Consider the following 23,087-nt stretch of genomic DNA (forward strand, 5'->3'; position numbering starts at 1 on the left):
CCCATTTATCTGTTTTCTCTGGCTGCAGCTCTCAGGTTTCTTAAAATTACCTAGATCCTGGTTTAGGGGTTCATTACAGGCTTGCTGTTTGGTTTGAGCTCTTTCAATTTGAACCAATCCCTGGTTCAAATTTGGGATCTACCACTAAAAGCTGAGACTGAACAGCCACCACTTAATAGCTGAGGTTAATAGTTACATAACCATTCAGAGCCTCAGTTTAGTACCTATAGCTTAGATTTGATAAGTAATTCCTAATCTGATTGTTCTAAGGGTTAAAATAATGCAAGTACTTAGTCCAGTGTCTAGCACACTAGACTAAATGCCCTTTATTCATCCAGTCCTCTTTTATCTGTTTTCTAACCCAACACATTTATTAATAACAAAGCAATTTCTAGCTAGAGTCTCAAGTGACTTCGGTTTTGTATCTGTGATGGACTTTTTCCTTCTATTCTGTCCAAACAATTCAAACTAGATAAGGAGAGCAGAAACATTCATCTCAGTGCCTAGCTTATACCTGACCTCTTAGCAGCAACCACAGGGTCAAACTGAGCAGCAGACTGGAATTTCTCCCCACAGACCAAATGATTCTATAGCTCCAAGACTACATTCTTGACACAGATTAAAGTAAAAAAAATTAAGATAATATTGCACAAGACCTTGCACTTTAAACTTAATAGTGTAAAAACTAGAAAGCAATGTTCTATCTTGCAAATCAGTATCTGTCCTCAATAAACACACAAAACTTTGAAAAGTAAGCCATACTTCCATGCTGTTTATTAATAAAGATCAAGTGCACTGAGATAGGAACCTATTTCAAGTTCTTAAGAAACAAAGGTGGTAGCCCTGGGCTGTGCATATCAAGTTGTGGATGCCCTTCCCTGCTATCCATTATGTTCCAACAGCACGCCTCTCCTTTCCATTCAAATCCAGCTCTCTTCACCTGTGGGTACCTAACAGGGAACCCACTGCTTATCTGTTAAGGCTCTGGAACAATAACCATAACCCTTAAAAGAACCAAGTTTCCCTTTTTTTATGGCCAAACCTCAACATATACAAAATTCAGAGTTGTCCCCTTTTAATGTAGGACTTCCCAGGTAGCTCAGTGGTAATGAATCTGCCTGTCATTGCAGGAGATGCGGGTTCGATCCCTGGGTCAACCCTGGAGAAGGAAATGGCAACCCACTCCAGTATTCTTGCCTAAGAAATCCCACAGACAGGACTCTGGAAGGCTATGGTCCATGAAGTTGCAACAGTCAGACATGACTTAGTGACTAAACAACCAATGTGATAATATAATCCAGTCTGCAGCAAAGGGAAGCAAGCTAGAACTGGACATGGAACAGACTGGTTCCAAATAGGAAAAGGAGTGTCAAGGCTGTATATTGTCACCCTGCTTATTTAACTTATATGCAGAGTACATCATGAGAAACGCTGGGCTGGAAGAAGCACAAGCTGGACTCAAGATTGCCGGGAGAAATATCAGTAAGCTCAGATATGCAGATGACACCACCCTTATGGCAGAAAGTGAAGAACTAAAGAACCTCTTGATGAGAGAGTGAAAAAGTTGGCTTAAAGCTCAACATGTAGAAAACCAAGATCATGGCATCTGGTCCCATCACTTCATGGCAATTAGATGGGGAAACAGTGGCAACAGTGGCTGACTTTATTTTTTTGGGCTCCAAATCACTGCAGATGGTGATTGCAGCCATGAAATTAAAAAACGCTTACTCCTTGGAAGGAAAGTTATGACCAATCTAGACAGCATATTCACTCCAGTACTCTTGCCTGGAAAATCCCATGGACGGAGGTGCCTAGAAGGCTGCAGTCCATGGGATCGCTGAGGGTCGGACATGACTGAGCGACTTCACTTTCACTTTTCACTTTCATGCATTGGAGAAGGAAATGGAAACCTACTCGTGTTCTTACCTGGAGAATCCCAGGGACAGGGGAGCCTGGTGGGCTGCTGTCTATGGGGTCGCACAGAGTTGGACACGACTGAAGTGACTTATCAGTAGCAGCAGACAGCATATTAAAGATCAGAGACTACTTAGTCAACAAAGGTCCGTCTAATCAAGGGTATGGTTTTTCCAGTGGTCATGTATGGGTGTGAGAGTTGGACTATAAAGAAAGCTGAGCACAGAATTGATGCTTTTGAACTGTGGTGTTAGAGAAGACTCTTCAGAGTCCCTTGGACAACAAGGAGATCCAACCAATCCATCCTAAAGGAAATCAGTCCTGGGTGTTCATTGGAAGGACTGATGTTGAAGCTGAAACTCCAGTATTTTGGCCACCTGATGTGAAGAGTTGACTCATTTGAAAAGACCCTGATGTTTGGAAAGATTGAGGGCAGGAGGAGAAGAGGACGACAGAGAATGAGATGGTTAGATGGCATCACCGACTCAATGGACATGAGTTTGGGTAAACTCCAGGAGTTGGTGATGGACAAGGAGGCCTGGTGTGCTGCGGTTCATGGGGTCACAAAGAGTTGGACATGACTGAGCGACTGAACTGAACTGAATCCAGTCTGCAGCAAAGAGAAACGGAGAAATGTACTAAACAATAGGCAGGAAACATTTTATAGACTTGGGTCAAACCTTACCTCTCCCCTCTTCAACTGGCTTTCATTCCTCACATTCTCTAGATCACAGAAAAGCTAACACAGTTAACTTTAAACAATTTTTATTACACAAAGGTTGTCACATAATTGGGTATTTCTCTACTCTGTACACAATTGTTCTTACTCTCCACAGAAAGGCTGTTTCTTAACGTCTCATTTGGTGATAGCAAGCACTAAAATCCTGATTTTAACAGAATAGTAGTAAAAATGCCTCAATGATTTAAGTTGAAAGCAGTACATTGGTACATGGCTCTTAAGCTCATTTATCAGGAATGTACAAATGTCTTTATTTAAAAATATAAAATAAATTATCTGTAGGCATGGACAATGACAGCAGTAAACCATTCTATGTTGTCAAGTGAAACCAGTAACTGATGGTTATAGTTATTTTCTTAAACATCAGCCAGCCTTTTCTTCAGTCAGCTCCTTCAACTGACCTCTCCTGAAGTTATTGGTGAGGAACACTGCCTTGAGTGTCCTCTCACAGTTCATTAATAATGGCAAAGCACTATTCTAGGAGTTAGAACATGCCACCTCCCATGCCACCTCCCATTCCACCCATGCCACCCATTCCGGGATCCTTCTCTTCTTTAGGAATTTCTGTGACGACAACTTCTGCTGTTGTTAAGAGAGAGGCCACTCCGGCAGCATCCAGTAATGCAGTTCTTACAACCTAGGGAAAAGTTTTCATAAAATATTACTTTTCCTTAGTTAAAAAAAAAAGAACAAGACTTAGCATGTTTAGACAGTGGTCAACTATTTACCTTAGTTGGATCAATGATTCCTTTTTCCACCATATTCACAAAATCTCCAAGCATAGCATCATAACCGACTTCTGAAGAACTCTGCATAATTTTCTCAACTATCAATGATCCTTCAACACCTGCATTCTTAGCAATGGTCATTGCAGGAATTTTGAGTGTTTTTTTAATTATTTCTATACCTATAAAGAAAATAATATTTTAGCAAATTAAGTTCTTTCCTTTTTAAGTATTACAGCACAGTTCTCCTTGTGAGAATAATGACATAGATAATTCCAATTGGGAGAACACCACAGGTCAAGTGATTCTGCCTGAAAGATCTCTGACAACAACACTGTTATTCTACTTCTGTTATTCTGAAAACTGCTTTGTGACTTCTTGTTCTATCTAGGGGGCAGCAACAATACAACTCTAACAACAGAAAGTCTAAAATCAAGTTGCAAGTAAACTCATTTCTAAGGTAACTTTTTACCTGTTTTTTGATCTTCATTAGCTGGAGTTATTGACTCCAAGGCTGGAATGCACCGAAGCAGGGCACAGCCCCCTCCCAGAACAATGCCTTCTTCAACAGCAGCTCGTGTGGCATTAAGAGCATCTGTAACTCTGTCTTTCTTTTCATTCACTTCAACATCACTTGTCCCACCAACCTAAAAATCAAAAAAGAATTCCAGTTAGTATGGCTTCTCCTACTCAAGATGCTAAATGCCAAGAATCCTACTTTACTTGGGCTTGGAACCCGCACAGCTTATTTACAACAATGAATCTTACCTTCAACACAGCAACACCATCTGAGAGTTTTGCCAGACGTTCATTCAGTTTTTCCTTTTCATATTCGCTAGTTGTGATATCTAACTGCTCAATGATCTCTTGGATACGCTTTTCAATTTGAGCCTTGTCACCTTTTCCTTTCAAGAGCATGGCATCATCTTTGGTCACAATGACCTCTCCAACTTTTCCTAAGTCATGAGGCTGAACATCTTCTAGATTTAGATTTAGTCCTTCTTCTCCAAATACCTATGAAAACATTTTTTTAAATGAACAAACCACAAAATAAAAAGAACAAATTACAGATTACAGGCATTTTTCATTATACCAAGATCATTAACATATCCTACAAGTGTTTTGATAAGAAAAGCATCTTGTAATACTGTTTCCTTGAAATCTGAAATTTCAAGACTATAGCTAGACCAAACAGAACTTGCACAGTTTTTCATTACATTTCCAACTTCCCACTTAATCCTCAATTAATACTAAGCTTTGAGAAACAAGTGAACTCAGAAAACTCATCTAAGGACATACTTTTGGTGAAACCAAGACTAGACCCTAGGCCTAAACTCTTAAATCCTGCCTTTTTCTATTATAATACATTCCTGAAAACAAGTTAAAAGACCACTCATGGCAAATTAAAGAAAGGATCCTTAGTGCTGTTTGACCCAAACTCTACATTCTATTGAAAAGTAACACAGATTTGTGAAAATGTGAATTCTACCTATAAATTTCAGACCTCGATGTATACATAACAGTCAATAAACCAAAATCACATCTATTTTACTTACTGCACCACCAGTAGCAATAGCCATGTCTTTAAGCTGGTTCTTTCTATTGTCACCAAAACCTGGAGCTTTGACTGCCACAACTTGAAGACCAACTTTCAGCCTGTTAAGAAGTTATTAATAAGATTTAAATTTTATAACAATGCCAGTCTACTTCAAGTTCTAATAACTAAGGTTACTTGGGAAACTGCACTTTCTGCTTACCTTCTGACCCTACATTCCACTTGAAAACATGTAAATTAAACAGTGATAACTTTTATAGACTGCGAAAATCAGAATTCAGTCAATTCAGTTCAGTTGCCCAGTTGTGTCCAACTCTTTCAACCCCATGAATTACAGCACGCCAGGCCTCCCTGCTCTTAAATTTGGGGATCATCTAATGAGCATTTACCCTTAACCATTTAGTATTAGATTAGGTTGCTATTAAAGTCAGTTTGACCAACCTAGATAGCGTATTCAAAAGCAGAGACATTACTTTGTCAACAAAGGTTCGTCTAGTCAAGGCTATGGTTTTTCCTGTGGTCATGTATGGATGTGAGAGTTGGACTGTGAAGAAAGCTGAGCGCCGAAAAATTGATGCTTTTGAACTGTGGTGTTGGAGAAGACTCTTGAGAGTCCCTTGGACTGCAAGGAGATCCAACCAGTCCATTCTGAAGGAGATCAGCCCTGGGATTTCTTCGGAAGGAATGATGCTAAAGCTGAAACTCCAGTACTTTGGCCACCTCATGCGAAGAGCTGACTCACTGGAAAAGACTCTGATGCTGGGAGGGATTGGGGGCAGGAGGAGAAGGGGACGACAGAGGATGAGATGACTGGATGGCATCACCGACTCAATGTACGTGAGTTTGAGTGAACTCCAGGAGCTGGTGATGGACAGGGAGGTCTGGCGTGCTGCAAATCACGGGGTCGCAAAGAGTTGGACATGACTGAGTGACTGAACTAAAACTAAACTAAAGTCAGTTTGAGCAGTTTTTGCTTTTTTAGTGAGGGACAGTTGATTTACAATACTATATATTTTAGGTGATTGACACATGACAAATTTTAAAGTTACAAGCTCCATTTATAGTTATTATGTATTACTGCTGTATTCTGAGCAAGCAATGTTTTTAATTCAATTCCCTTATAAATGTAAATACTTCTGATATCATTAAGCTTACCTTCATTTTAATCAGGTAATGAATATTTAGAATATATAATTTTTAAAATGCTCGTTTGAAACCAGATTGAAATGGAAGTAATATATAAACTTTAAGACAGACTTGGCTTTATTGAGGAGCCAAATAAAAACAAGAAGGTTAAGCTCTGATAATATGCCAATAAACTGGAGATCCAACTTTACAGCAACCAGTAAAATGGCTCAATCAGAACTTTTCAGGCCTGTTGTTCTTCTATTTCTGCTTCACATCCCACTATCTCTAGGGCTTTTCATAACCTCAAAAGCATATCCAGGCTATAAACATTACAGGATAAGTAAACTCATTTAGGTCAGGTCAAAATATGCAATTCTGTAATATATACCTGATTATTTCATTTGTGCATTTCCATTATAATAAAAATTTGAGAATCTCATTTCTGATTCACCCCAGCTGTAGGATTAGGAAGAATATGTATTTTAAAAATGCCCTCCTTGGTCAGGGAACTAAGATTTCACAGGCGCCAAAAAAAACCCCCCAAAAAATGAAACTCCCCTAAGATTCTGTCTACAGTATTAACATTTTTGTCTTAAAGTAAAATGTAATACATTATAGATCTAAAAAATTAATAGACCCCAACCTGAGTACCAATTTCTCTATTTTAGACTATTCATTAACAAAATTTTTCCTTTAGAAAATTATGTAAAATGCCAAATACCAGATACATTTAGAATGGCAGTTGTTTACCTCTCCTCATGAAAAACTGTAATTGTGAATATATCTTTTCCATAAATCTTTTTTTGTAAAAAATACAAAACCCAAAACAGCCATTTATCTTCAAAACAACTGTAAATACTTAGGCTACCTTATGAAAAGGTACATAAAACATTAAGGACTCAGGGACCCTATTCAAAAAAGACAATCATAACTGGACTAAAGGTTCATGACACCCACCAATATTATACAAACACAAGTGGTTCAAGGAGAATGTACATAAAGGAGATTTCAAACACCAATACAAATATTTGCCTTTCATCCAGAAATGTAAACCAAATACCACTGCCTATTACCTATTCAAAACAAGGGTACTTAGAGCTTCTCCGTCCACATCTTCAGCAATTATGACCAAGGGCTTCCGGTGAGCATTGGCAATTTCAAGAGCAGGAACAATGGACTGGACACTAGAAATTTTCTTTTCACTCAATAGAACATATGCATCTTGGAATTCACATTTCTGACCTGAAAAGCAAAGAACATTTCTCACCAACTTGAGGCCATTCTGCTGAAAATGACTGCAGTTTAATTTAAATGAAAAACCGCTAGAGCAAAGTTCCAGTACACTTTTAAAGTGACCGATCAGTTCATGTTTTTCTTTCTAAAACACACGAACATTTGGAACACATGAATTTACTTTTGACGTATGACACTGACAAATGTCCTCAGGGTGTCACATATTAAACTATGCTTAAAAAAAAATTCAGTTACCCATTTGCTCTTACCTTTTGATGTATTAATAAAGTATGGAGAAATATATCCTCTGTCAAACTTCATGCCTTCAATAATTTCTAATTCATCATTCAGTGTTTTTCCATCCTATGAAAAGTCAAAGAATTCGTTATGTGAATTTCATTACACAAAGACTAGTTTCAAACCAATTAATAAGTAGTCCCCACTTCTCATAAAGAATTCAGATAGAATTATGCAAATATCCCAGGGCATCCAACTCTACTTTTGCAAGAATATGTATTTCAACTAACTTTTTACAGCTAGACGTCAATATCATCTAAATCAGGATGCATTTACGTCCAAAGCCATAGGTTAATAATTCACCCGAACACAATAAACACATTATTCTGTACAGGTGCCAGTGTTACATGTGAAGGAATGAAACAGAACACACTTTTGGAAACATATGTAGATCAAATTTTTGTACCTGTAAAACTCAGATTATCAGACATCTGTTTCCATCTATCATTAAAAACAAACTTACCTTTACTGTGATAACACCCTTTCTTCCAACTTTTTTCATGGCATCAGAAATGATGTTGCCAATTTCTTTGTCTCCATTTGCAGAAATTGTAGCAACCTGAAATAATCAAACTACTCTTTCAAATTAAAGGTAAGGCTATCTTCCTCAATCACTCCCCTCCCTTTTCTCATTAACTTCCCAATTGATATATCCTTGGTGAAATGCTAGAGGCAGGGTGATGGTGGTGGTGAGACAGGCAGAGGGGATTTTAAGCATAATAATTCTAATGAATAACTGATCCCATTGCAATTTTTAAAAAATTTGATTATTTTCTACATTATTTTTGAAAGAAATGAAATAAACACACAATTATTCTTTTAAACAAAAACAAAAAAGAGGGAATTCCCTTGTGGTCCAGTGGTTAGGACTTGCCGCTTTCACTGCAGGGGCCCAGATTCCATCCCTGGTTGGGGAACTAGGATCCCACAAGCCAGGCAGGGTGGCAAAAAAAAGAAAGAAAGAGCCTAATGACCCGTTACCCTTTTTTCCCTTGGCAAATGTGGCAATATTAGAAAATGAAATTATTCATCTTTGATAAACAGCCAAATAACATTTTCCACACAAATGAGTTTTTACTCAGTCATGCAGAACTAAAATGACAACTCATTAAGACTCAAATTATGGGGACTTCCTGGTGGTCCAGGGGTTAAGACACCATGTTCCACTGCAGAGGTTCAATCCCTGGTGGGGGAATTTTTCAAATCTCTAGCAGTAAGAAAAATGCTTCAAATGTTGGTGACTGGGTAATACTGTTATCCTAACACTGTTGTGTAATTATAGGATAAAATCATGTTACTTTAAAAATCCATACCTGAGCAATCTCTTCAGGGGTTGTCACAGGTTTAGACTGCTTCTTAAGTTCAGCAATTACAGCATCAACAGCTAACATCACACCTGGTTCAAGAACACGTATTACAATGCTTATTCCCTCATGGCTCTATGTCAACTAGAATTCTGATTCATGTTAAGTGTATCAATGCCTTAATGCTTCTGTACCAGTACTCTTCCTAATCACAAGGCAGTTGGATGGCATGCAATGAAACACAAACTTTAAAAGATCAAGTACCACAATGCCAAAATTATTTTTAAAAACTGCATTAAAAAAAAAAGTGTACACTTTCAAGAATCTCACCATTCAACTCATTCTATGTAAATCTTTCCCAATTCAATCATTTCTTACAGGGTCATCTAGCAGATTTCTCCTCCACTGAAGGACACAAAGGACCAAAATGGATTACAGTCCTTTATTTTCAACAAGTATAACTGTCAAGGATAAGGACTTTCTTGTGGCTATACCCCTGCAAGTTTTTAACTGGCTGAAATTTCCTCATTTAATATGTAATTTATGAACAACCACCTTTAACATTCAATGTCACCACAATACAGATTTATTTATGAGAGAATAGTCTTTTCAACGGAGACCAGTGCTAGCTCTTTCCTTATTTTGAGAAATGTTACTTCACAAAAATAATTGATAGCAATTTGTAATAACAATGACTTTCTTTGAGAAGTAACCCTTAATAACCTCAATTCATACTTGCCAGTCAAACTGCTTTTAATGAGACACATTCATTTGGATCTCAAACACTGAAATAGATGAGATGATACCTCATCCCATTTTCGGAAGCCTTTCCCTTTACTCTCATGTGCCTCCTAGTTTACGTCTCCTACATGTGGCTGGTAATACAACCCAGAAACACACAGCAATTCCATGCTGAGGAGATCTTTAAACTGTGGCCTAACTCCCCCAAACAAGTAATAATAAACAAAATTCAGACTCATAACATAATATGTGCTGTTAAGAAGAAACTGCTTTATAAAAAATAAAAACCCATTCTGATATCCTGGGTGACGTTTTCTTGAACTTACTGCTTTAGAAATACACAGTACATGCTGCAACTTACAATAAACTTGGTTTGGGGGAGAAATGAGCCAGGGGACAATGACACAGGGATGGATGACTTCGGACACAGGGCACAAGCATCTTAGTCTCCTCTTTGCCACCTAGCACAATGCCCATCCCATAGTCAGGAATTCAATCACTTAGGCATTTAAACACAAATACTTAGGCATTAAAAAAAAAAAAAAAGATTTAAAAAAATTTTTAGGAGACAGGAGAAACAAGAAAGAATCAACTTGCTAATATAATTTAACAGATAACCTGACAGTTCAAAACACTGTGGTGACAATGAAGAGAGACATTCCTACCTCTCCTGATTTCCACTGGATTAGCACCTTTGCTAATCTTCTCGAAGCCTTCCTTGGCAATAGAGCGTGCCAGTACAGTAGCGGTAGTGGTGCCATCCCCGGCCTCTTCGTTTGTGTTATTGGCAACATCTTGAACAAGTTTAGCGCCAATATTTTTATATTTATCTTTTAAATCAATAGACTTTGCAACAGTCACACCATCTTTTGTCACTTTGGGACTTCCCCAACTCTGTTCAATAATCACTGTCCTTCCCTATAATTGCAGAAGGAAAAAAATGCCACAGAGTCACACGATAAGTACTACTTAGCTTAAAATAAAAAGAGCATTTTTCATAATAGGCAATTACTTTAAAGCCTCAATGCAACATCTGATCATTTTTATCCGACCTGCTACATGAATCTCAAGGGCAAGTTCATCAATGTTCTTACAGACAAAATGACTTCATTGCCAAGTGCATAACCTTGGATGAGCTGTTATAAGAGAGAAAATTTCTAAAGACTTAACCAACATTAACTTGGGAGATTATAATGAAATTCCAGAAGTCTCCACATAATTCATATTTAAGTTTTGTCCAGTGCCTGCTATAATAATAATATGAAAACTTACTTTTGAACTTATTTTAAAATTTAGTTTCTAAAATACCAATGGCAAGACAAGAACAGTGCAGCCTTCCTGAGTTGTTCAACATTAAATCTTAAAATATGATGCAAACAGTACTGGTGGCTTGAACCAAAGCTGCTTCTTGTGAGGCATGCAAATGCCATTACTTTGCTCAGTTGGATCACTTTGATATTTGTATTGTCTTCAGCCTGAACTGAAGCATCGCTCCACCCAGTACGACCCTCCATTTACTTGTTACTCCTCATTCACCAATCTCTTCGTTAAATGAGACTTAAAAGCTCATACTTAAGGTACTGTGGATGTTACATTCTTCCACCTATGCCTAGTACTAACTACTGGGAAAGGATCCAAAATTTAACTCAAGCAGGCAAGGGAGATTAATTCTACCTACCTTGAGTATAACCATCCATCTTAAGCTAGGAGTTACCACTTGATTACATCACACTTTGCACAAAAGAGTTTCACAAATTTGGCACAAGCAGTTTATGAATACCTAAGAACTGTTTAATAGCTTGGCGTGACTCTTGCCACTGGCAAAATGTTACGCCTTAACAATACTATAAATTACAACAAAATAAGAATACCTTTGGCCCCATAGTAACGGCTACAGCATCGGCTAAAAGGTCTACACCTTGAAGCATTAAGGCTCGAGCATCTGCACCGAATTTTACATCTTTGGCATAAGCCCGAGTGAGATGAGGAGCCAGTGCCCTAGACACTGGCCTCATTTGACGAAGGACTGCGGGTAATCGAAGCATTTCTGAAGGAGAAACAGACAGATAATCAGGACACTACTACCACTACCCGTGGGGTTACAACACAAACATGACACCCATGCAACAGAACGAGAAATATTAGAAGTGAACTGGGCTGACGTCTGGCATCCACGATACCTGGGCCTCGGAACCCGCCACCGCCGCCACAACACCAGCTACTAGTGCAATCTTTAAGAGGTCGCCCCATGCCTGACCTACAGAAAAAATGCACGCTCTTCTTCTTCCCCACGGCTATTACTTCCTACGCTAAAAACGAGTTAATATTTCACCGCTAAAATGGCCTTGAGAGCAAATCAGCTGCAAATGTCCCCTGGAAAACCAAGTCTACAGAAAAGGGGCAAATTATAAACCCAAGTGACCAAGGAAAGGAAAATACTCCTGACGCTGCAAAAATCCGTTTACTAAAATGTGTCTTCATGTATCCACTCGGGGCTACTGTATCAGAGCAGCGGGCAAGGCCACGATGCTGGGGGCGGCGGCCGGGCCCACTCCCAGCGGCCCCACGTGTCTTTCCATCAGGACAGCCAAGCAAGGTCAAAGGTGGAGATGCCATATCCCAGCAGTCCCCCAGGCCAAAAGCCGCTCCCACACACTGCGACCACCCTCCCTGGCACTCTACCCTCGGCCACAAGCACAACCGCCTTTCACCAGAGGATCGATGTGAATACAATCGCCCGACTACGCGCACACTCGTGGGCAAGCCCTCCCTGCTGTGCCCGGCTGGGCGAGCGATCCACGCCGCACGTGACGGGCCCCCGCGTGCACCCACGAGGCCTGGCTCAGCAGGCCCGGGCCTGCGGCGCCGGGGGAAGCTCTGGCTCTCGCCGGCGCACCGGCTCAGCGGAGACAGGAAGGACGGCTCCGGGGTCCGAACCGCACGGGTGAGGCGGCGCGGAGCGGGCGCGTACCTGCGGGGCAGCGGCGCGACGTGCGGGCGACGAGACAGGCCGTCGGCGGCGAGTGAGGGACAGAGTGCAGGGTGCGCACGGCAATGAGCCCGTGTCCCCTCCCTCCGCCGCTCCCCCCGCCCCTCCGCAGCGCGCCTGCGGGCGGTGCCCACCCCCTTCCCGGCCGCCTGGGCCCTGCAATCTGCACGCTCCGCGCGCCAGTCCCGCCCCTCCCTACCCGCGCCGGGCCAGGCCAGCGGGTTCAGCCCTCTCCGGCTCGTTTAGGCTAGTTCCCGGGCTGCGCGCCGTTCCAGAACGTTCCGGAAAGAGCCTGGCTCTATGTGGGTCAAGGGTCAAACGCGTCATTTCCGGGAGGGGGTGCAAAGGGTTAGTACTTTCACCTAGGCTGGCGGCCTAGAAAAGCCTAGAAAGAGTTGCTCTTTTCTTCCGCCTCCGGGTCCGCGCGTCAGTGGCCTGCGCAGAGCCCAGAAAACGAATAGGGGTGCGCGCTGGTGCGGCCACCCCCCTTTCGCGGGGAGGGGCTGGGCGGGAGCGAGCGCGCCTGCGCGGTGGTCAGTTTTTTTTTTTCCGCGTTCACGTGTCCGGAGGGTCCGACAGCAGGTCTCTCCTTTTGCCTGTGGCGTGAGAGCAGAGTACGAGCTGCGGCAGCAGGAGTCATGGTGAGTCCCGCGTGGGCTGAAGGCCGGCGCACCCGGGTTGGTCTGGGGCTCATGGCGAGCCCAGGCGATTTCCTTTGGGCCTCGCGGGAGGAGTAGAGATCAGAGACCCGCGCCCGCCCAAGCCCTAGAGAGGCGAGACCCCGCCGACCCTTTCCTCCGAGCAGGGCTCTTTGCACGCGCGTGTGAAGCAGCGCGTGGGTCAGGGGGCGGGAATCCCGACGCACGCCTCCTGCGGGACCTTGGTGGGTATGTAATGGTCTTGAAAAAAGCGTGGCCACAGCAGAGGGACTTCAGTGTTTAATAACAATTTACAGAAAATCCTTGGAAGGATTGACCTTGGAAGAAACTAAGCTTGTCCTTGAAGCTAGTCTGGCTGCTGACCAGAGGAGCAACAACGACCCCTAACACTCATAGCAGTGGGAAATTAAACGCGGAATTTAGAACTGAACGTTCAGAGGTGTTTGCTTTGAATGGAAAATCTGAACATTGACGTTATCTTTGAAAGCCACATGTGGCCTGTTTAGAATACATTGTGTTTCAAATTTAACGTTTTTCTTTCCAAAGGCAGGACAGGCATTTAGAAAGTTTCTTCCCCTCTTTGACCGAGTATTAGTTGAAAGAAGTGCGGCCGAAACTGTAACCAAAGGAGGGATTATGCTTCCAGAAAAATCACAAGGAAAAGTATTGCAAGCAACGGTGGTAGCTGTTGGATCAGGCTCTAAAGGAAAGGTAAATGCGAACTGAAATGGAACTCATTTTTATGTGAAATGGGGGGGTGGCGGGGGGGTAGGGAGCTTTGGTGGTTATTAAAAAGATAATTCCCCAGTGGGTTCACAACTAATCTGCTTTCAGCAAAAATGATTGTAATCAGGGAAGAAAAAAAAAACCTTAGTGTATATGATGGAGGAAGAGTTCCACGGCATTAAAATCAGTAGGTATAAATTTGAACTTTTAGTCTGACCTCTAACACACTGAAATTGCCCTAATCCTTTAATCCTAATTGCATGTAAGAACTGGCCTTCCAGTTAGTCTCCAACTGAGGGTTAGACCTCAGACTTCTGAAAGTGTCAACTAGAATATTGCATAAATGCCCTGGGGTCATATATGTTCATTGCATTGTTTCAGGTACCGCTAAGAAAGTTCTAGCAAGGGGCTATCCTGGAGTTAGGAATAGGAAGATTTTGGGCACTCTACTTCAGTCCCTCTTCCTAAATCTGCTTTGGAGGAACAGAAACTGAATCGCAAAAGTAAATGAAGTATATATTCCAAAGTCAGAAAATTAAGTTTTTACGTGTTCAAGTTAAACATGACCATTGTACATATGGTTTTAAAAACTGGTTTACCTCACTTGGTTGTGAAGTAACATATTACTTCAAGTATGTTAATATTTAACGATTAAAAAGCTTAAAGTTACTTTTCCCAGTATAATTCTTTGACCCTTTAAACTGAAATCATGTTTTAGTTGAAGCCACTGTGTGTGCCTTATTTCAAAGTGTACCTCTACAGTGATATTTTTGAGTGAAGAACCATGACTATAAATTATACCACTTGGCCACCAAAGCCCTTTTTAAACATCTGATTCCAGTGCACACAGTTGATTAATAAAAGTGTAAATATATGGTTTGATTAACTAAACGTCTTAACTAATAAACATCCTTGTTTTCTTAAGGGTGGAGAGATTCAACCAGTTAGTGTGAAAGTTGGAGATAAAGTTCTTCTCCCAGAATACGGAGGCACCAAAGTAGTTCTAGATGACAAGGTGTGTAAACTTCATAATATTAAGGATAGGTTAAATATTTGCTATTAGTTTTCTTAACTAATGGTTTCTCTGTTTGCAGGATTATTTCTTATTTAGAGATGGTGACATTCTTGGGAAATATGTCGACTGAAATAAGTCACTATTGAAATGGCATCACGTGAAGCTGCCCATTCCACTGAAGTTCTGAAATCTTTCATCATGTAAATAATTTCCATGTTTCTCTTTTATAATAAACTAATGATATCCAAGCTAATGACATCCAGTGTCTAAAAATTTAGTTTCACTGTACTGGTATAAACATTTCCAAATAAAAATATATAAATCAATGGTTAATTTTTATTTAGTTATTTAAGATGGTTCTTAGGCTTCCCTCGTGGCTCAAATGGTAAAGACTCTGCTTATAGTGCAGGGGACCCAGGTTCAATCCCTGGGTTGGGTCGGTCCCCTGGAGAAGGGAATGGCTACCCACTCCAGTATTCTTGCCTGGAAAATCCATGGACAGAGAAGCCTGACAGGCTACGATACATGCAGTTGCAAAGAGTCAGACACGACTGAGCAACTGACACTTGCTTTACAGTTACTTTAGGGTTCATGGTTTATGTGGGGCCAGATAGAGGTAACCTGCAGAAAACTGGAAAACAAGGTTTTCAATCTTCACGTTAAGGTTAACTTTACCAAGTATATAGTTGATGCTGATTCAAAGCCATGGATTTATGCTAACAACTTTCTAAGGTGAAGACAAGTGGCAACATTCTGACTTCATATATACCAAACATTTAAGTATAGTTCTTCACTTATGCAAATCTAGTATCATATGTCTTGTTTAAGTTATATTTTGAAAAACTTAATGAACATTTTCACTACATAGTTAGAAATCCAAGGTAGGGTGTAATAGCTCACACTGGCTGAGTACCTTGTGAATTCTAGGCTAGGCACTGAGTGACAGTATAGCTAACACTTCAGGAGCATTTTCTAGGTATGAGCTACTGTTGTAGGTACTTGTCATACATCACATGGCTTAATCTTTCAAGAGCATATGAGTCAAGTACCATCAGTCACATCTTGCATATAAGGAAGGTGAGACACAAAGGGGGTTAAGTAATAACAGGACGCTGCTGCTGCTGCTAAGTCGCTTCAGTCATGTCCGACTCCGTGTGACCCCAAAGACGGCAGCCCACCAGGCTCCCCCGTCCCTGGGATTCTCCAAGCAAGAACACGAGTGGGTTGCCATTTCCTTCTCCAATGCGTGAAAGTGAAGTCGCTCAGTCGTGCCCGACTCTTAGCGACCCCATGGACTGCAGCCCACCAGGCTCCTCCATCCATGGGATTTTCCAGGCAAGAGTACTGGAGTGGGTTGCCATTGCCTGATTTGGACATAGGTAGTCTATATACGTTTACATGCTGTCTAAACTGTTAGGGCCTCTGCTACTTTGTCAACCCGTTCTAAGCACGTGATAGGCATTATTTCAGATAACAACTGTGGAAAAAGGGAAGGGGTACCTAAGTGTCTGACAATTAGGTTATCTAGTATACAGTTTATTGATTTTAACAAATAGGAAACAGAACAGGACAAATAGCTTGATTTAGGAGCCAGGAGAATTAAGATTTGAACCCAAACAACCCTACACTGGAGTTCATTACCAACGCCTAATCTTGACTGTCAGCTACCAGCGATTTTTGCCTTGCAGTCAAATCTGTTTTCTAGTTTTGGTTGCTCATAAACTAGTCTATGATAATGTCTTTTAAAAGTTGTATTCCATATTTGTCTTGTGGAATCAAAATCTAAATTTTAAGTGATAAAGGAATAATCTCAACTTTTGATAATATCCCCATCAATAAAATAGTATGTTTGTGTATTTACGATTTCTTTGGAAGCAATGATGCTAAAGCTGAAACTCCAGTACTTTGGCCACCTCACGCGAAGAGTTGACTCATTGGAAAAAACTCTGATGCTGGGAGGGATTGGGGGCAGGAGGAGAAGGGGACGACAGAGGATGAGATGGCTGGATGGCATCACCGACTCGATGGATGTGAGTTTGAGTGAACTCCGGGGGATGGTGATGGACAGGGAGGCCTGGTGTGCTGCGATTCATGGGGTCGCAAAGAGTCGGACATGACTGAGTGACTGAACTGAACTGAGTATTTACGAAATGTTAGTGACATTTTGCTGTATAAGGCTTTTTGTCATATTTAGGTTAAAAAAAGGAATGCCTATTTTTACAGAACCCATAGGGGCCATCAGTTTCCTACTGTGTGTCAGGCACAGCTAATGTGCACTGCACATTGTAATCCTGTAAGCACAGATTTGTTTTAGCAATGAGAGAACTCACAGAGGAAATGAAGAAACTTACTCAAGGCCATGTGGTCAGTAAACTGTAATTAGGAATCCAGTCCAAGGTCTATGACTTTCTCATCCGTGATTGTTTTCCCAGGACCCAAGGAAATATGTACGTTTTGAGATCTAAGATGAGTTTACAAACCTTATTCATCCTCAGAATTACTTGCTATCTTAGAATTTCAGGGCTCTGTCCATAACCTAAATCAGAAGGATGGGAGGATTCTTTTTGTACCAGAGAAGTTGTCCTTGTCTAGCAGAACTGCTAAAGAATCACTTTATGAGATTATATTAAAAATTAACAGGGAAAAGAATTTTGGCATGAGAAATTTGGGCCCAGAATCTGGGAATTGGGGATGTGGATCCATGTGTTTTAGAGAGGTGTGCTGGCATTTACTTTTTGTTCAACAGGAAAATAGTAAGGAGAAAGGTAAAACAGGTAAAATTCTGACTGGAATTTTAATGATGGCCTTACCATTTTTGAGCTCTTGCCAGGCATTGTTCTAGTGACTTAACATAAAATCCTACTTACCTGTGTAATCATAGCAATACTGTTTGATGTTCTTTGCCTCACAGGAGAAGGATGCAGATAGGTAGAGGAACTTGCTCAAGGTAACATAAATTTTAAGTCATAGGTTGGAACTGAACTCAACCTTGTCTGACTTTAAAGTCTTCATTTCACTATTCTACACAAAAAATTTTTTGAAAAATTAAGAATAAAATTACCAGGGTTCTATTCTGCTGTGGAAGTTGTTACCATTATCAAGATTATGATTTTTTTCCTCTATTGCTCCAGAAACTATGCTTTACAGAAAGTTCTTATTTTTAAAAATTGACATTATAAAATAGGTATTTTTTCATTTTTTTATTGTAGTAAGAACACTTAGTATGAAATACACCTTAACAGGTTTTTAAGTGTACATTATAATATTGAATAAATGAAACTTTATGCCCATTGATTAAAAACTCATTTTCCCCTCCCCCTAGTTCCTGGCAACCACTGTCCTAGTCTCTGCTTCTACAGCTATTTTAGATACTTCATGTATGTGGAATACAGTATTTTGTCCTTCTATGATTGGCTTATTTGACTTAGCTTATTGTCCTCAAGGTTCATTCCGTGTTGTCAAGTATTTAAAGCTGAGTAATAATTCCATTGTATGCAATACCATGTTTTCTCCCTTCATACAATAGGTGGACATGATGCTTCCACAGCTTGGCAATTGTAAATAGTGCTACAATTCAGATGAGAGTGCTAATATATCTCTTTGAGATTCTGATTTCAGTTCTTTTAGAAAAATACTCAGAAGTGGGGTTTCTGAATACAAAGAACTATGGTAGTTCTATTTTTTAACTTTTTGAGGATCCGCCAAACTGCCACAGTGGGCACACCATTCTGGTTTACCACCAACATGGATTGTAAGGTTTTAGGGCTGTGAATTTGTCACATTTGTTTCCTTATTTGTGCAGTTTTTGTTTCTAGTTAAATCTCATTCTTCTAGTACACTTTTTTTTTTGAAATATAAGTAATTCATTGATCCATTTAGTGTACAGTATATGTGTCTGACTTTTTTTTAACCAATGGTTAACTTTATTGGATTACCCACTCTTCCCACCACCACTCCCCTGCCCCCAAATTTGAGATGTCACCTTTATCATACATTAAATTTTTAAACAAACATATTCCTGGATTTTACAGTCTGATCCATTGATCTCTCTATCCTATCACAGTGTTTTCAATATAAACATATATTTGTTTGATACCCTATATGACAGTTCCTCCCTGTACTCTCAATAGTGCACTTAACCTGGCTGTGAGCATTTTCAACTTCTGGGTAAGGGCTGCCAGTGGAGAAGGCAATGGCAACCCACTCCAGTACTCTTGCCTGGAAAATCCCATGGATGGAGGAGCCTGGTAGGCTGCAGTCCATGGGGTTGCTAAGTCGGACATGACTGAGCAACTTCACTTTCATGCATTGGAGAAGGAAATAGCAACCCACTCCAGTGTTCTTGCCTGGAGGATCCCAGGGACAGGGGAGCCTGGTGGACTGACGTCTATGGGGTCACATAGAGTCGGACACGACTGAAGTGACTTAGCAAAGGGCTGCCAGATTGCTCGCCAGCATGATGCCAGGTCATGCCTCATCCAGCAAGTTAATTGCTGTTTTCTCTGCACTCACACCAAAATGGACTTTAGAACTTTTTATTTATGTGAAGTCTATTTAAATGTCTTTTTTTTTTTTTTTAACCCTTAAGCAATCTGTATGAGAGAGCTCAATCAAACCTAGGTTCTAGATCCTGTATAGCTTACATAGTCATTCAGTCAGTTCAGTCGCTCAGTCGTGTCCAACTCTTTGCGACCCCGTGAACTGCAGCATGCCAGGCCTCCCTATCCATCACCAACTCCCGGAGTCCACCCAAACTCATGTCCATTGAGTCAGTGATGTCATCCAACCATCTCATCCTCTGTCGTTCCCTTCTCCTCCTGCCCTCAATCTTTCCCAGCATCGGGGTCTTTTCCAGTGAGTCAGCTCTTCACATCAGGTGGCCAAAGTACTGGAGTTTCAGCTTCAACATTAGTCCGTCCAATAAACACCCAAGACTGATTTCCTTTAGGATGGACTGGTTGGATCTCCTTGCAGTCCAAGGGACTCTCAAGAGTCTTCTCCAACATCACAGTTCAAAAGCATCAATTCTTCGGCCCTCAGCTTTCTTTATAGTCCAACTCTCACATCCATCCATACATGACCACTGGAAAAACCATAGCCTTGACTAGTCGGACCTTTGTTGACAAAATAATGTCTCTGCTTTTGAATATGCTATCTAGGTTGGTCATAACTTTCCTTCCTAGGAGTAAGCGTCTTTTAATTTCATGGCTGCAATCACCATCTGCAGTGATTTTGGAGCCCAGAAAATAGTAGTTATGTGATAGTTGACAAATCATCTCAACCTCTCTGGGTTTAAGAATTAACTGTAAAAAAAAAGGGGGGGGGCCACTAGATGTTCCTTAACATTTTGAGTCAAGCCTGATATTTTTTTTCCTTAAACTTTAATTGTATTAACATTTAAAACTAGATAGTCTGTTTGTGGGCTTCCCAAGTATCTCAGTGGTAAAGAATCTGCCTGCCAGTGCAAGAGATGTGGGTTTGATCCCTGGGTGGGAGAGATCCCCTGGAGAAGAAAATGGCAACCCACTTCAGTATTCTTGCTGAGATAATTTCATGGACAGAGGAGCCTGGAGGGCTACAGCCCAGGGGTCACAAGAGTCAGACATGACTGAAGTGACTGACCATGAACGCATGCAATGTGTATGTAGGTAAAAATTCAAAAGGATGTACATTGAAAAGATTCCTTCCCATCCCTGTGCCTTAGCCACCTGGTTCCATCCCTGGAGGCACTGGTGTTACAGTTTATATTCTTTCTTCCAGGGGTGTTTTATGTATACATATGTATTTGTGTGTGTATACATATGTATCTCGTGCATATGAAATATATATATATACTTCTCAAAAGTAAAATATTCTGTACACACCAATTGGCACCTTGCCTTTTATTTTTATTTTTTGTATTAACAATTTTGTCTTAGGAATTAATCTATAAAGTACATATAAAAGTTTCATTCTCCTTATAGCTGTATGATGTTTCATTATATGGATGAACCAAAATTTAAGCATTTCCTATTGATTGATATTTAAATTCTAAACTTAGGCTCTTAGAAATACTTCTGAAATAAATAAAATTTTGCATAGATTTTATATCTTTAAGATAAACTGCTGGGCATGAAATTGCTATGTTCAAAGGGTCATTGTTACTTAGTTGCTAAGTTGTATCTGACTCGTTTGCAACCCCACGAGCTACACAGCCTGCCAGGCTCCTCTGTCCATGGGATTTTCTAGGAGTGGGTTGTCATTTACTTCTCCAGGGGATCTTCCTGATGCAGTTACTGAGCCTGCGTCTTCTGCATTGCAGGCAGATTCTTTACTATTGAGCCTCCTGGGAAGCCCATGTCAACAGTTATGTGAACCTTAATCATACACACATACACACACACACACACACACACAAACATCTTCAAGTTGCCCTTCAGAGAAGTTCTACCGATTAATAATCTTACCAGCAATGTATGATTGTTGATTTCCTCCCACTCTCAATAATATAAGATGTTACGAATTTTTATTTTTCCAAAGAAATCATTTTAATTTATCTTTATGGATAAGGGTGATCTCATGTGTTTAAGAGCCATCTCTATTTTCTTTCCTGTTAACTGTTCCTATTGACTGTTAATATCTGCTGCTCACTTTCCTACTGGGTAACTGGCCTTTTATGATTTGATATCCTTATCATTCACGGAAATTGGCTCTTTGTGGTAAGTTTTTTCCTCCAGTTTATAATTTGACTGATTTTTTTAATGCTTTGAATTTGCAGGAAGTCATTTTGGTATAGCTGAATAAATAAAATTTTCCATTATAGCTTCTAGTTATTATTTCAAACTCTGAAAAGTCTCCAATAGAAGGTTCTTCCATAGTTTCTTTAGGTATTTTTATGGTTTTTTGTTTTTGTATTTTTTCAATCTTATCTTGAGATTTTCCTGTTATAAGAGATAAGAAATGGATCCAAACCCTCGTCTTACAAGTTAAGCCTCTTTCTTTAAGATGTTAAAATTTAGCCAAACTCTTACAAAACACTTTTCAGTCTCATTTTGCCTAGAGATTTGACTTGGAAAAAATATCAGTGGGTACTTACTTATCTGACTTATTATTTCAAAAGACCAATTTATTATAGTATTTTTAAGTCATTCATTTAAAAAAGTTTTTTTCGATTTAAATTTATTTGGCTGTACTGGGTCTTAGTTCCAAGTGCAAACTCTTAGTTATGTCATGCGGGATCTAGTTCCCTGACCAGGAATCAAACCCAGGCCCCCAGCACTGAGACTGCAGTCTAAGCCACTGGACCACTAGGGAACTCCCCATTCACTGTCTTAGGCACTAGAGATACAGGGATGAATAAAATCAGTACAGTTCAGTCGCTCAGTCATGTCCGACTCTGCGACCCCATGGACTGCAGCACGCCAGGCTTCCCTGTCCATCCCCAGCTCCTGGAGATTACTCAAACTCATGTCCATTGAGTCGGTGATGCCATCCAACCATCTCATTCTCTGTTGTCCCCTTCTCCTCCTGCCTCCAACCTTTCCCAGTATCAGGGTCTTTTCAAATGAGTCAGTTCTTCACATCAAGTGGCCAAAGTATTGGAGTTTCAGCTTTAGCATCAGTCCTTCCAATGAATATTCAGTACTGATTTCCTTTAGGATGGACTGGTTGGACCTCCTTGCAGTCCAAGGGACTCTCAAGAGTCTTCTCCAACACCACAGTTCAAAAACATCGATTCTTCGGTGCTCAGGTTTCTTTATAGTCCAACTCACATCCATACATGACTACTGGAAAAACCATAGCTTTGACTAGACAAAGCTTTGACGGACCTTTGTTGGCAAAGTAATGTCTCTGTTTTTTAATATGCTGCCTAGGTTGGTCATAGCTTTTCTTCCAAGGAGTAAGCATCTTTTAATTTCATGGCTGCAGTCACCATCTACAGTTATTTCGGTCCCCCCCAAAATAAAGTCTGTCACTGTTTCCACTGTTTATCCATCTAATTGCCTTGAAGTGATGGGACCAGATGCCATGATGGTAGTTTTCTGAATGTTGAGCTTTAAGCCAACTTTTCACTCCTCTTTCC

The 23,087-nt window shown here is 40.5% G+C and overlaps 2 protein-coding genes across 4 annotated transcripts in view; one reads left to right on the top strand and one right to left on the bottom strand.

Annotated features, from left to right (window-relative positions):
• Positions 1-2,662: 2,662 nt before the first annotated feature.
• HSPD1 (heat shock protein family D (Hsp60) member 1) lies at positions 2,663-12,965 on the bottom strand. Of its 2 annotated transcripts, none has more exons than XM_006078161.3 (12): positions 12,825-12,965; positions 11,508-11,683; positions 10,302-10,554; positions 8,905-8,987; positions 8,055-8,150; positions 7,564-7,657; positions 7,135-7,303; positions 4,935-5,034; positions 4,147-4,392; positions 3,851-4,025; positions 3,382-3,560; positions 2,663-3,290 (listed from the first exon to the last, which is right to left on the bottom strand). In XM_006078161.3, exons 2-12 carry the CDS (start codon positions 11,679-11,681, stop codon positions 3,138-3,140), a joined length of 1,722 nt encoding a protein of 573 aa, XP_006078223.1. In that variant the 5' UTR covers positions 11,682-11,683; positions 12,825-12,965; the 3' UTR covers positions 2,663-3,137. The 2 variants fall into 2 exon arrangements, with proteins under 2 accessions (XP_006078223.1, XP_006078222.1); XM_006078160.3 differs by lacking the exon at positions 12,825-12,965 and adding an exon at positions 12,608-12,764.
• Positions 12,966-12,986: 21 nt separating this feature from the next.
• Positions 12,987-23,087, top strand: part of LOC102406576 (MOB-like protein phocein) — a 44,870-nt gene continuing 34,769 nt past the window's right edge. The window contains exons 1-4 of one of the 2 annotated variants that reach the window (XM_006078162.4): positions 13,025-13,266; positions 13,831-13,995; positions 14,936-15,025; positions 15,105-15,278. In XM_006078162.4, the coding sequence (XP_006078224.1) occupies positions 13,264-13,266; positions 13,831-13,995; positions 14,936-15,025; positions 15,105-15,155 (309 nt within the window). In that variant the 5' untranslated portion in view covers positions 13,025-13,263 and the 3' untranslated portion in view covers positions 15,156-15,278. Of the gene's footprint in view, positions 13,267-13,830; positions 13,996-14,935; positions 15,026-15,104; positions 15,279-23,087 lie in introns of those variants that run through there. The other variant, XM_025277930.2, reaches the window with a different exon arrangement.

Source organism: Bubalus bubalis, chromosome 2 (assembly GCF_019923935.1).
Source record: "Bubalus bubalis isolate 160015118507 breed Murrah chromosome 2, NDDB_SH_1, whole genome shotgun sequence".
Classification (NCBI taxonomy): Eukaryota; Metazoa; Chordata; class Mammalia; order Artiodactyla; family Bovidae; genus Bubalus; species Bubalus bubalis.

Coding starts and splice junctions, on each gene's coding strand:
- HSPD1 (XM_006078161.3), bottom strand. CDS start 11,681: ATGCTTCGATTACCCGCAGTCCTTCGTCAAATGAGGCCAGTGTCTAGG. Junction 8,151..8,904: donor CCCCTGAAGAGATTGCTCAG/GTATGGATTTTT, acceptor TGATTATTTCAG/GTTGCTACAATTTCTGCAAA. Junction 4,393..4,934: donor CTATTGCTACTGGTGGTGCA/GTAAGTAAAATA, acceptor ATGTTTTCATAG/GTATTTGGAGAAGAAGGACT.